Source organism: Centrocercus urophasianus, unplaced genomic scaffold (genome assembly GCF_019232065.1).
Source record: "Centrocercus urophasianus isolate 14NV4802_14NV808 unplaced genomic scaffold, USGS_Curo_1.0 seq_21, whole genome shotgun sequence".
Classification (NCBI taxonomy): Eukaryota; Metazoa; Chordata; class Aves; order Galliformes; family Phasianidae; genus Centrocercus; species Centrocercus urophasianus.
The window spans coordinates 19,728,820-19,743,469 of NW_024884767.1; the positions used below are offsets into that span (position 1 = coordinate 19,728,820).

At 38.6% G+C, this 14,650-nt stretch overlaps 1 protein-coding gene across 2 annotated transcripts; it reads left to right on the forward strand.

Annotated features, from left to right (window-relative positions):
• The first annotated feature begins 871 nt into the window (after positions 1 to 871).
• On the forward strand, positions 872 to 12,598 carry RIOK2 (RIO kinase 2). 2 transcript variants are annotated; one of them, XR_006169605.1, is made up of 10 exons: positions 872 to 1,010; positions 1,819 to 1,957; positions 2,822 to 2,938; positions 3,870 to 4,045; positions 4,486 to 4,574; positions 6,414 to 6,605; positions 6,997 to 7,089; positions 8,225 to 8,752; positions 9,222 to 11,328; positions 12,278 to 12,363. XR_006169605.1 is itself a non-coding variant. In XM_042823053.1 (10 exons), exons 1-10 carry the CDS (start codon positions 945 to 947, stop codon positions 12,437 to 12,439), a joined length of 1,656 nt encoding a protein of 551 aa, XP_042678987.1. In that variant the 5' UTR covers positions 872 to 944; the 3' UTR covers positions 12,440 to 12,598. The 2 variants fall into 2 exon arrangements, 1 of the variants encoding a protein (XP_042678987.1); XM_042823053.1 differs by having other exon boundaries at positions 9,222 to 9,315; positions 12,278 to 12,598.
• The last annotated feature ends 2,052 nt before the right edge of the window (positions 12,599 to 14,650 follow it).

Below are 14,650 nucleotides of genomic sequence, written 5' to 3' on the forward strand. Positions count from 1 at the left end.
AGCATTCACAAACACTTTAATTTACCAATGGCCACTTAAACAGATTTTAAGGGGTCATACATCACTGTGTTTGCAACATCTAGGTTGGTTTTGGTCACGCCTATGTAATGGCAGATCTAGCATTTCTTGCAGTGTTCTCCAGTGACTCCTTACTATTACATGAAAACAGATGCAACACTTCAAACTGTAAGCCTTCTAGTGCAATGGCAGGTCAAATTGTCCTCTGCTAAGTATGGAAGCCACAAGTGCCCTCCACCTCCGCCGAGAAAGCTGGGGAGCAGTGACAAGGCCCAGGCCAGAAGCTGCAGATGCACCTTCAAGGGAACACAGAGGCTCAGACGCTGCTTATAGAAGTGCAGGGGCTTTAGTTCCAAGTACTGCCCCCTAGCAGCACGCGGCAGGAATCGTATCCTTATGCGCTTCCATCTCCTGTAACCCAAGTCCCGCTCAGGGCAATGAAAGGAACCCGCAGGAAAAGCTGCCCTTCACCAACACAGCGGCCGCCCCAAGGTTCGAACCCGCGAAAGTCACAGCCTCTCGGGCGCAGGCGCTCAGGAGGAGCCTCCCTCGACTTCCAGTTCATGGGCAGTCCCCCGACGCATCGCCTCACGCGGCCTGCGCGCAGCTGCGGTTGTAGCCGGAAGTGTGTTTCCGCTACAGAGTCGGTCTGGGCAGATACACGTGCCATCGGATTAACTCATTTACAGCGCGGGAAGTGGTCGAACCAGTTTCGGACAGGAGACTTTTTCTGTTCTGATTTTGAGCTGATCACGACTCAGCGGCCAGCTAAGCGCACAACGATTCAGCTGAGGACACGAGCGTCTATGCAGCTGCCAGGACCCAGAGAAGCCGCATCCCTGAGCAGGCGCGCTCCGTGCTCTGCTCATGCGCAGGAGCGGCCGAGGCGTGCTGCTGTGCGGGCCGGGGGTTGAGCAGCTGCCGCCATGGGGAAGCTGAACGTGGTCATGCTGCGATACCTGTCCAAGGAGCACTTCCGAGTCCTGATAGCGGTGAGTGGGCAGGCGGGCGGCGGGCGGGGAAGTCTTGTCGTCCTGGCGCGGCCGCGCACGCTGCCCGCTGGCGCCTTGATCACCCAAGGAGTGCGGGAGGGAGCGCTCCGAGCTGGCAGAACTGCTCCTCCACACGTCCCTGAGACAGCAGCCAGGCTGCCGATCTGTGGTTGGCACTCTACGAGTTTAGAGCACCCAATGCAAGAAAGGCAGAGAGATGTTGGAGAGGGTCCAGAGAAAAACCGCAGAGATTATCAGGGGGCTGGAGCACCTCCTCCCTACAGAGGCAGGCTGAGGGAGGTGAGCTTGTTCAGCATGGAGACAAGAAGGTTGCGGGGTGACCTCACTGCAGCCTTTCAGTACCTAAAGGGAGCCTACAGACAGCAGGGAAGTCAGCTCTTTGAAAGTGTTGATAAGTGCAGAATAAGGGGAAATGGTTTTAAGTTGAGGGAGGGAAGATGTAGGTTGGATGTCAGAGGGAAGTTCTTCACAGGCAGAGCGGTGAGGCTGCCCAGAGAAGCTGTGGATGCCCCGTCCCGGGAGGTGTTCAAAGCCAGGTTGGGTGGGGCCTCGGGCAGCCTGGTCCGGTGTTACGTGTGGAGGTTGGTGGCCCTGCCTGTTTGGGGGGAGGGGGGCGGGGGTTGAGATTTGTGATCTTTGAGGTTCCTTCCTGGCCATTCTGTGATTTTGTGAAGATGTTAGAATTAAGTTACTCATCTGAGAAAAGTGGTTTTATACTTGGGGAGGATCTGATCTATTCAGGTGCTGAACATTGGCTAACAGACCCGTTTTTCATTTGCTCTTTTAGGTGGAAATGGGAATGAAGAATCATGAAATAGTTCCTGCCAGCTTAATTGCTTCTATCGCAAGCCTGAAGCATGGTGGTTGTAACAAAATTTTGAGAGAGCTGGGGAAACACAGGCTCCTGGCTTACGAACGAACTAGAAGTGAGTTTGGTGTATGTGTTGGGCTCCTCTCACCCCTTCTTATGCTATAGTACCATTGCTTGGCACACACAGACATCTGGAGCATTTTCTCATTTTCTCTGCTGTCTAGCCTGGGAACGTGGATTTGTTTAACAACAAATAATGATGCTGTCTGTTTAGCTGCTGATTCCAGTAGATCTCATAGACAGGAAAGAGACAAAAGGAGAGCAGTTAAATCTCCTTCACTCCATTACAAAATTCATGGAAATATGAAATAACTATTGGATAAGGTAATATAAAAGTGCATGCAGAAATCAACCCAAATGTGTTACAGTTTTTTCATAGTGCACAAATGGAAAAGACTGCAAAAGTCATATGACCTGCACTTCAGCAGGAACTGTTACTATTTTTTTTTCCTTTCCAAGTATCAAGTAGTAGTGTAGCAGGCCCTTGCCCATTTCCTTCAACCTTGTAGTTTCATCTCACTTTTGAGTCTACATGAAATTCCTTCCCTTTTGGTCTCCATTCTTCAGAGTTTTAAGGATTGGTGTAGAGCCTCACAACAATCCTATATCCCTGCTATATCTCCTAGGTAATTATCTTTGAAAGTAATGCCACTTCCATGCCATTTGGAGTATCATAATTGCTTGTGCTGTTGAGGTGCTGATAACATGTCTATCTTTTATCCAGTTAATTTTTCTAAGACTTGCAGGAATTGAAACATTCCATCAAATTTGGCTGATACTAGCCAAGAGGAAATGTAGTACTTGAGTGTTTTGTACCATAAGCTGGAACAAGAAACTTGACTAAAACTAGGCTTTTTTTTTTTGAAGCTAACGTGTCTGTAGTAAGGAGTAAAATGTTTTATAATTTATTTTTATTTAGTGGTCCAGGGCTATCGGTTAACAAATGCAGGATATGATTACCTTGCCTTGAAAACTCTGTCTTCCCGGCAAGTCATCAGTTCTGTTGGAAATCAGATGGGTGTTGGCAAAGAATCAGGTAATTCAAAAAAACATTTTAATTTTTTTTTTTTTTTTTTAAGGAAACGTATCAGTATTTTTGCTTGTATTTTGCTAGAAACTTGGTAAATGTATCTCTAGATAGTCATCTCAGTAAAACACCAAGATCTGTGGCTCACTTCATGAGGCTTTTGACTGCATTTGGTTGGTGGTTTTTTTTTTGTAAGAGTGTTGTTCCAGTTTGACCATTTTGTCCAAATTTTGATTCATCTCTTAAAAGGTGTTTTGCTGACAGATGCAAAATGTCACATGCTTCATGAAGAATTCTGAAATATTTTATCAAAAATATAACTTCAGTTTTTTTGTTCCACCTGTAAAATAAAATAATGTTAAATACCATCAAAATTATTGGAGTGCTGTCTTGGTTTCTCTTATGTATAGGTTGTAATGTAATGAAACACAGCATGTCTCTCTCATCATTAAAGAAAGAGACTTGTCGTAGGCAAATGGTAGAAATGAAATTAAGAGGTTGGTCCCTTGGGATTTGTCTCCAGTCAGTAGAAAGAAGGCAGCTTTTCCAGAGTGTTATTAGGAACACTGGAGTTTGGCATCTGACCTGTATTTCCCTGTTTGGAAGTTTATAATTCCACGCTGTACAGATGGCCTGGGAAAATACCAGTCTGTTGTGATTGTAGGAACCTGAAGCCAGGGAGCTTGAATTGTCTCAGTTCTATTTCAGTTACTTTTACCTCCTGGTATGAAAGATGTTTCAGATAACATCAGTATTTCTGCTAATGGAGAGCCATAATCTCTTCAATAATAATTTCTTCCATCTCAGATCACTAATAGACAGTATATAAATATAGCTTTCTTTACTGTTGGACTAAGTGTCGTAGACCTTTCTATGCTAGAAATACTTTTTCATTATAGACTTGTCAGGTATTTATTTCGTATTGCTGTTTCTCTTCTAGATATTTATATCGTTGCAAATGAAGATGAGCAACAGTTTGCAATGAAATTGCACAGGCTTGGAAGAACTTCTTTTCGCAGTCTGAAAAACAAGCGTGATTACCATAAGCACAGGCATAAAATGTCGTGGCTTTATTTATCCCGGTTAGCAGCAATGAAGGAGTTTGCTTACATGAAGGTAGGAGGCCATTTGCAAAGTATCAACAGTGGTGGAATAGACTGGAAGATACTTCTCATGCTATCTTCTCATCACTTTGTATTTGCAGTACTAGTAGAATTTATGCTTATTTTCCTAGTGGACTTAAATTATGCATTTCAGAGAACATCAGTTTTGTATTCTTATGTAGTGTCTGGTAATATAATGAAGCCTTGCAACAAAAGTCGTACAAAACTGAAGCAAGTTTTCCTCCTGAAATCCAAGAGGATTTCAGTTGAATGTTATTATTACTATACAACTTTATGTTGTCTGTCTGAAAATCTCAATGAAGGCATCTGAGTAACCTGCAGAATGCTGCTTCCACCCTAAGATTTTGTGTTTATCTTAGATTGGAGTTTGTAGTACACACACTGTTTTCTTAACAGTTTTCTTTTTATTTTTTAATGTGTTAACTCTTTCAGGCTTTGTATGACAGAAAATTTCCTGTTCCAAAGCCTGTAGACTACAACAGACATGCAGTTATTATGGAGCTCCTTGATGGCTATCCTTTGTAAGTACTGAAGCTTGACTTCTCTGTTTCACAGAAACCTAACAATTGTAAGTTCAGTAAGGCAGCAGGGATTGCATTTTTCCTTATCATGTGAGTGAATTCTGACCATAGTAAAGCTGCTTGGCCTGCAGTATTATTTGTTCAAAGAAACTAGTGAAGTAGACTTAATTTATTTAAAGTATGCAATACACTGAAAGGGCAATGTGATGCAGATGTTAGTGTTACAACTGATTTCTGTGCAGAAATAGCATATTCTATTATGTTCATATTGAGTTATATTTCCTCTGCGTTCTGAGATCAAGTTCATGATGCATGCTGTGGCAATTTAGAAAGATTACAGTTTTCAAATCGAGAGCTTGTGTTTAAAAATATAAGGGGGAAGGGAGAGTGAGGAGAGGTTGCTCTGTTTACACGTATACTTTTTGCTGTGTCGTGTATACTCTTTTTTTATAAGGAGGAATACTTTTCTTGAATTGTGCAAAATCTTTCAATGATTTTTTTTAAAAAAATTGTGTGTGAATGAATGGTTTGTTTGCATAGCTGAATGTATTTGATACTTTATAAAATGTAGAATAGCTTAAGTGCTTACCCAGAGATTTAAAGCATCACGTGCTAGAACAAAAAGTCTATGTTTTGATATGATAATGAATATCAAAAATAGGAAGCTTAATCAAAAAGTGATTATCCCAAAGTATAACAGTTGAAGAGAAACATGGAATAAGTGCCTTTTAAGTAAGTGCCTTCAATGTATTCTGAATCCCCTTTTTTTGTTAAATAATTCCACATCCATCCTTTAAAATGGTTTCATGTGGGCATCTGCAGTGGAGTTTTACCATGCTCACCCTGTTCTGCAGTTTTAATCTGAAGGAGATGCTGGATGAAAATTATTTCAAATGAACAAGAATCTCAGAAGATACCAGTTAACATGATTTCCAGATTCAAAGAACAAGGAGTATATTTTATGATATAAGACCTGACCATATGAGAAATGTTACCAGTTAATTTTTTCTACCTGTACAAAGATGTTCAGCAGCAGCAGCATGTTTGAAAGCTGCTGGACTTTCCTTGTGCTTTCTTTTCAGTGCTGTGCAGCTGATAAGCTCTTGTAACACTGTAATGTTGAATTCAGGCCAACACGCATCACAAGAAAATTTTAAGTTCTGGCTTCTCCTTAACAGTTTTTGTATAATAAAACAACTGCCTCTTCATGCTGTTTAAAAGAAGGTGATGTGTATTTTGCCCATTTCCAGTACTTTGTTTTCACTGCTGTGTATTTTAGAGTGTTCTAAGCTTTTTATGTTTTGGATCCTCACCTTACCTTCCAACCTAGTCTTGAAAATATGTTTTTGTGAATGAAAATATGAGGCATTTGAATATGAGGTCACCTCCTGTTTCAGTACAGGACTTCCTGTTGTGAAGTTAGGCTTATCTAAAAAAAATCCGTACATAAAAATTTGCCGATGCATTATTTAAATACTGCAGTACAGCAGAAGAACTGATGAGAGGACAAGGGGCAATTGGTATAAGTTGAAAAGCTTAAGTATAAGGAGAAACTTTCTCCCTGTGAGGGCAGTGCGACAGTGTGTCACAGGGCAGCTAGAGAGGCTTGCACAGTCTTTCTCCATTCCTGGAAGCTTTTCACCCCCATCATGGGAATTCCTGATAACTTTATATCTGTTTTCAGAGCTCAGCCAGGTTTGAGGTGGTTATCAGAATAGACACCTCTGGAGCTCCTTCCTAACTTGAATTACTCTCTCCTTCCGTGAGATTTAATTGGTATATCTTACCTATAGTTATTAAGTCCTTTAGGGTTCAGGATATCTTATTTGAAATTTCCAGGTGCCAGGTGCGCCAAATGGAAGATCCTGCTTCTGTCTACAGTGAATTAATGGAGTTAATTGTAAAACTTGCCAATCACGGTTTGATTCATGGGGATTTCAATGAATTCAATCTTATACTGGATAATGATGACCATGTCACTATGATTGATTTTCCACAAATGATATCAACATCACATCCAAATGCTGAATGGTAAGTAAAATGTTTATGGTATTTTCAAAACAGGTAAGTTAAGTTCTGATAAAAGCAGTCAGCCATGCTTTATGTTTATAACCTGCTACTACTTCTACCATTTTTATCACGTGCCCCAAATAATAAGTATAGTTTGATTTGTGAATGAGTGGAAATGTCGAGGATATATTTATAATTAATTGCTCCTCAAAGAGAATGATTTATTTTGGTTAAGGAATACTTAGAAATAAACTGTATACTATTTAGATAATTAGCTTTTTTTCTAGATGCCTAATAAGTCATTAACTTGCAAATAAAATGAGTAATAAAAAAGTACACAATAAAATCTTGTCATTGCAATAGATCTTATTACTTTGGTTTTTGGTTTTGTGCATTTCTGTGTTTTTTACAGGTATTTTGACAGAGATGTTAACTGTATTAAGGAGTTCTTTAAGAAACGCTTCAACTATGAGAGTGAGCTCTTCCCAGAATTCAAAGACATCAGGTAGAAGATGCCAGCTAAATCTGGGTTCCCCCATCTTTGGTTTTCTGTAGGCTTTATGGAAAGAGCTGATGCCTGTTTGAGATGTTTATAGGAGAACTGTGGAGGGGAGAAAAGCCAAATTAAGCAATTTGAAATGTTTTTGTTGTTCTTACAGTAAGAAGGCTCCCTGTTTTCTTCACTGTCAGTTAGTGAAATGGTATCCAAAAGCTAATGAATGCCTTAAAATGGTCTGCTTTCTCCTCTGCCTTTCTGCTTTCTGCTGAGGGAAAAAGATCAATGCAAAACATTAATACAAACGGTAAATACATAGGAAATGTTACAGTACTGCAAAATCAGCTTCTTCCACTCTTAAAAGCCTTAACAGTTCTGGCATATTGAGTATTAATGTATGTTTTAATTTTAAATTTATTTTACAGAATGGTAGTAAACATGGTGACTACATCTTCAAATATTATCTTCAAAGTTTAGACGTAAGGAAAAACTATTTACAGTTAGGGTGGTGAGGCACTGGCACAGGTTGCCCAATGTGATTGATGCCCCATCCCTGGAGACTTTCAATGGGAGGCTGGATAAAGCGCTGGGCAACCTGATGTAGCTGTGGTGTCCCCATTCGTTGCAAGGGAGTTGGACAAGATGGACCTCAGACGTCCCTTCCAACTCAAAGGATTCTGTGAAGTTTATTTATAATATTGTTTGTTTTTTTTTGAAAAGTAAAATAATTTTTCATGTACTTTGGGAGAGAAGCTGTTGCAATTAGTAGGTTTTTACGTCATTCTGAGCTCTTGCTCAAGGGACAATTGCACTTTCATCAGTACGTGTCAGTGCACATTTTATTTTTCTGTTTGAACAAGTATTATTTAAAACCAGATTATGTTTATGTTAAAATGAAATTATTGAAGTAAATAAATACTTATAAATACTTACTATCTTAGAGATGGAGTCATCTTCTGTGGCAGTTTGCTTCTGCTAAGCCACATTCTGCTAAGTACCAAAGCCCAACATTGTCTTGTATGTTTCAACAAAGTAACACTTTTTTAATACTATGGTAATTACAATTTATGGTATTTTATGGCACATCCATAGCAGGATGATTTAACATATTGAAAGAAAACCTTCTTTTATTGCTCTTTTTCAGAAGAGAAAGTTCTCTTGACATAGAGATTGCTGCCAGTGGATATACGAAAGAAATGCAGGAAGATGATGAACTGCTTCGCCCATCGGGCTCTGACGAGGATGATCATGCAGCAGAGGTATCAGAATTTGAAGAATTTGATGAGAGTATCCTCAAATTCTTCAGAAGTAATCAGGAAGATAATGCAGAATTAATACAGGAAGAGGATTCTGAAAGCAGCACCTCTGAAGATGCAATGTATCACAATGAAGAGGCTGATACCACTGAAACTAGTGAAAATCTACAAAAACTGAGTTTGTCAGAGTTGAGCTCTGCCATAAATAAGGTTGAAGGGCAACCTGTGCATTGTAAATCCAGTGAAGATGCAGAGAGTTGTGTAACTGTGTTTTCTGAGCATGAAAAGATGCTCCAAGGTACCTCAGAAAATCAGACAGCTCAAGGAGAGTGCTGCATTGACAAGGAAAACGAAGATGATGAATGTCCTGATCTGGTTGACTTGTCAGCTTTGAACAAGAAGTTGAAGCCTTACAGGTAAATATTTTTACTGTATAACCATGTATTTCCTGCACTGCCTCCCAGTAAATGAAAATCTTACAAGTAGTTCAAAAGCAACTGCTCTTCACCGCTATAGTTCAAAGTGCCAACTAAGAATTAAATTTATTCTTAAAACAGTGCATTAATATATTTCCTAATGAGGCATTACATGTACAGTACCAGTCATAAGTATGATGCAGCAGTTGTCCTGTCCTGTAGTAATAAAAGGCTGCTTTTCATGTGTGCAGTATACAAGTGCCTGTTGTGCAGTACTTCTTCCTGTCATAAATGCCTGTGTTGAGCTGTTAGTGTTAATGTTTCCAATGGAAATGTTCTGTAGTACTTAGATGTTCTGCTAGCAGTTCAAATTATGTCTCAAAAATGTTATGACTAAAATGTGATTATTGTGAACACAAAGGGTGTTAATTTTGCTAGGTGGAATAAAACACTACTTTACATATTTCAGAAATGAAGATAACATACCTCATATTGCTGAGAACAAGGCAAGAACAAGGACCACATCAGTCAGCAGTCTTGGGAGCTGTTCAACCATTCCACCGGTAATTATTACTGTTGTTATTGCATTATTATCATCTAGTTCACTCTGAGACCATCTTAAATTTCACATAGATGTTAGTAGGTATTTGTAAAATACCTTCTAGAATTATTTGGTTTTCAGTGATTACTAACCATGTACCTCTCTGGTTTGCAGTTACATGGTCATAGACAAATGGTACTGATAATTTTCTAATTGCTGACTTGTGAATTATATCCAGCACTTTACTCTATTGGTTGCTCTTTTTCCTGTTACTATGCTTGAGTAATTTTGTGTAATTTGTAATTTGTGGCAGGTATACGTCATACAATCTGTTCTTTCATTTCCCTTACTAGAAATGAATTCTGTTCCACAATTAATGTTTTTGTATTTTAGAAGTGAATATTTATGTGAAAATTTAACCTGCTCTGTTTAAAGATTTCTTCATGCTTTGTTGAAACACTTATATCTGCTCATTTTAGTAATGGTTTCTCCAATAATTTGAATTTAACTTTCAGCATTATACAAATCAGGAGGTTTTGCAGCAGAATTTAATGTCTTTTTTTCAACCACAGTCTATACATTAGTCAGTACGACTTCTTCCATTACGTTTTAAGAAGTACATTCTAGCTTCAAAGGGAGAAAAGGACAGTTGTATGTGTAAATAAATGTATCAAGAAACGGCATGTCTGGAAGTCGTCTCAAGACATTTGTACAGGGCTTCATGTTTGTAAGTCATTCGAGTTCTTACTGTGTAGAGTGGCTTTGTATCTTCTTAAGGAGACAAAGAATTAGATTTGATTTGTGGAATGGGGTAAAGAAGAGCCAGAATGACCTGCCAGGAATTCTTTAATCTCTGGTGCATGAAGTCTGATGTGGTTTTTTTTTCAGCTGTTGGATTTTTGTGTATGGTTTTTGTTTGTTTTCCTCAGTTTGCTAACTAAAGTTCGCAAGATTGCTTTAAATTTCAATTGTTATATTTCTATTCACCATTAGGTGGAAGCAGTGGTCATGCTGTAATTCTAGAAACCTTTCTGAGTGTTTAGAGGGTGTGTGTTTATTCTGTAAGCAGACACCTAGAACTTTGTTAGAAAATATTCAAATGGCATGTAAGTACCTAATATTCTCTTCTAAAAGAAACATAAGAGCACTTTGGCAGAAGAGGCTTCCTAGAGATGCAGCTACATAAAAATCCTGTTTATCCAGTTTACCTTACGTAATAATTCCATTTGCATGCTCATGCACTGAGTAAAATGATGTTTCTGTCCGTTGGTAAATCTTATTTGAAAGTTTGAATGCTAGAAGTAAACGGCAGAACTAAGAGGAGGATATGTAGATGAGTGAGCTATTTCTAACATGAGGACATGATTACAAAACTAAAACAAACGAAGGTACTGCAGTAGGATCCACTGTGACTGATGCTAGTACTTTTCTGTTGTTTGTATAGCTTTCTCCATGGAGAAACATATTAAACCAGATTTTCAGATTGAACACAGAGAAGGAATTCTTACGGACATAAATAAGCAATATGGTAATAGCAGTAGGTACAGTCATAACTGGGAGAATGCCAAAGCAAAAGCAGCAAAACAGCAAAATGTAAATTTGTTTGCTCTGAAATTTTTCTGTTTTTGCTTATAGTGAAGTTTAAGATGGTGGTTACACAAATGAGATTTGCACGCTGTGGTTGAGCAGTAGAATTTTGCAAATTTACACTATGATTACAGATCATAGTGTAATATACCTGGTATACCTTGTGTTTTAAGATTTCTTGCTTGAACTGTGAATAAAATCATCTGCTCACTACAGCAGGAGAAGTAGAGAAGCCACCTTTAAGGGCTTTACCCATACAAAGCAGAGAATGACATCTTTTTTGCTGACAGAATGAGAACATTAGTGGACCAGTTTTAACTAATTCTGTTAACTTTTCCTCAGGAATTTTTGAGGAATATTTTCCAAAGTCCTTGTTGGTAAATTGTGAGGTGAAACAGATACATCATAAACAAGATTAATGCAACATATTGCCTGTTGACTGAGAGAGGTCAGTCTCTCTGTGCCCCTGCCTCACATGGGTACCCCTGAGCAGTCCCACTGGCTGCAGCTCTCCCAGCACCACTCTGAGACAGCTCTGTGCCTTCATGTTCCAAATGACAAATCTACAGCTGTAACTATTAAATTATGGATTGATTTTTTTTATTATGGATACTTTTAGCCATATGCAATACATAGTAGAACTCAGAATGAAAACAAAAGGGTAAAATAGCATGACATTTCTTAAAACTACTGTAGTCATGTTTTGTTTTTTTTTTAACTGATCCATTGTAGTTCAGGCACTTATCACTGTGCAAGATACCATTTAAAATGCTAGTTATTAGAGCTAACACTAAAAGAAAATAATAGCACAGATAATCTTATGCCCCTTTAGATGCTGGAGCCTTGAACAGTGAGTGTAGCATCAAAGTGGAGTTCCAAGCCACACAACCACCACGTGGACATTTTCTGTAACAAAAGTTCTCCCCTTTCAGTCAATTAAACCATATATGACTGCCTCACAGGGAAAGAAACACCTCTGTTCATCATTTCTGCTATCAAAGACAATGATGTTTTTGTGAGAACTTCTTGCCACTCTATTGAAATAAAAGTGTCTAAGTGAAAATAAAAGTGATAAAACTGAAATTACACAGCAGTCATAATCACTGGTACGAACCAGGGGCTGCCTGCTAGCTTCTCTGTTACAAACAGCTGGCTGAGATTGCCATGAAGCCCAGGGATCTGTGCAGAACAGCACGTGGCTGAGGGTTGCAAGGGGCAGTTTTGGATACACTGGGGTTAGCCCTGGCATGGATCACCAGCTTGTTGTCATGCAGCGGTTTCCAGTTAGGATCCCCACTGCATGTCCTGGTTAGTAGTGAAAATAAGGGATCATTGTACTGTGTCTTTGTATTAAATGATTTTCAGAGAAGTTCTGATACTGAATTCTTTCTTTGCAGGAAATGGTGAAAAAGAAGATAAAGCGTCAGCTGACAAAACAACAAAAGTCTGCTCTTAGACAACGACTGCAGAAAGGAGAGGCAAATATTTATACCAAACAGCGTCGAGAAAATATGTACAACATTAAGTCAAGCTTGGATGCAGCTAGTTTCTGGGGATAATTTATTGAAACTACTGTAAACATCAGGAAACAAATAGTACATACAGTTGAAAGAATGTTATTAATAACAGATACTCATTTTATACAATGGAGCAACAGCTCTTCTATACAACACTGTTCTTCTGAAAGCTAATAAATAAATATCATTCTTGTTCCTATGGTCTTGTTTGGAAAATTTTCTTTTGTGTTTCTAGTTTAAAAACCACTGACTGTAATTTAAGCTAAATCTAGATGTGATCCTTTAACTGTAGAAATTGCCAACAGTACCTTGTTTTAAATTGATTTTACTGTGTTTATATAGATTAAAAATCTTCCACTGTGCAGAGGATTCCTTTTTAAAATATCCCTTCCTTCAAGGTTAGAGCTAGTTTTTGCAATGACATGAAGTTTCAGTGCAAAATGCTGCCTAGTTATAAACGTTTGGCTTAATTAAAAATCACAAGGAAATACTAACAAATGGCCTTTCTTTTCTACCCCATTAGATTTTTCTATTCCATAAGATTTCTTGTGACCGTGAGCAAACACCATCAAACAATATAACGCTATTCATTCTTTGAATTCTTTATCAACTCTTTTTTTAACTTTCATTCTAAGAAGTCTCACATAAAAAATCTTGCCCAGAAAGAAGTGTAACAAGTGCTTTATGGATATGGCAGTCACTTGGGTTTCAGATGTACCTGTGCAGTTACCAGTAAATTTAATTTCTTTAGTAACTTACATATAGCAATGAGAACCGTGAACTTCTCTTTTCAAAAATATTACCATATCTTTTATGTTATATCCTGGGGCTCTGAAGGCCTAAAAGATCAAATGCTTTGATGTATCTGCACTTAAGATATGAGTTGTAGCCTTTCTGCAGAAGGATAACTTGGTGAAGTTTAAGTTATCAGTCTGTAGTTTCCAACATCATACATCTTCTATTTGCCAGGGGGAAATCAGGAATTTGAATGATACTTTAGATGTTATGTGCACACATCTGATGTTATCTGTTCTACCCCTTCTACCTGATATTCAGCTTGTAGTTAATTGAAGAACCATAAGCTTTGTTCTGTCTTGAAGCATGCTCCTGATTTGAAAGCTACTAGCTATGTTACAATACAAAAGCTAGTATTGCCAGCATCTGTACATGTCCTTAAAGCCATGGCAGGCCAGTGACAAGATGCAAGAGATAAATGCTACCTGAAGCATCGCAGCTGTGGGAAAGCCTGCTGACAGAAGGAAGTCCAATTAAGTCGTAGATATAAGTGATTGCAATCAAGATACACAATCCTATTTTCTGATCCAGATAGAACTCATTTTATCTGGAGCAGAAATGTGACCCAAGTTAATTTAATTACATTTCTATTTCAAACATCCAGAGGAAAAAACATCCTTGTATGTTTCTAGGCTGTTATCTATTAAGAGGTTGCTTCAGTGACAACGGTATTTCAGTTGCAGTTCTTTGCCTAAGATGTGTGTGCACTTCTTGGCTTATAAGTCTGAACTTTTCACAGCGAATGAGTTCTTTCTGATGCGTGACCTTAAGTCTGTGTTGGTAATGGGTTCCAAAAATACACAAAGGCTGTCCCGCTTGATTCAGCTCCACAGAACAGAAGCGGTGATGGAAATCTTTGCTGTTTGTTTTCACAGTGTTCCTTTAAAACATCCATTAACTGTTTTAAAAGTACTCTAATGGATGGCTGTAAGTTATCATTTCCTTTTGCTGGAGTTAGTGAGGAAGGAACAGCCTCGTGGTTACCACTTAATATATCTTTATTAAGCTTTTTTTTTTTTTTTTTTTTTTCTATTTTTTAAAGCAGCAGAATTCCTGAAATATCTGAAGTCACTGAAGGTCACAGCAACGTTTGCACACAGTAAACTTCAGAGTGCTATTTAGAGTGGACTTAAGGAAATGCAGTGGTTAGGACAGCAGCATTACAGCTCAGCAGCAAGGAACGTGGGTTGTAACAAAACCTGTTCAATGTATTTTAGTAGTCATGGTGGTTCATTATCTTGTGGGCAAAATTTGAAGATAGGGAGTGGATACACACTGTACAATGCACCTGTTATATGCAATGGTAGGTGTTAGAAGAGATACAAGTTTGTGTTGCAGTTTTCCATCCTAAAAAAAGATAAAAGTTGTTTGGGAACATGGAAGGAAGGACTATAGTAATTAAAGAACACTCTCGTATGTCTTTTTCCCAAACCAGGAAGACTTTACAGGAACTGAAAT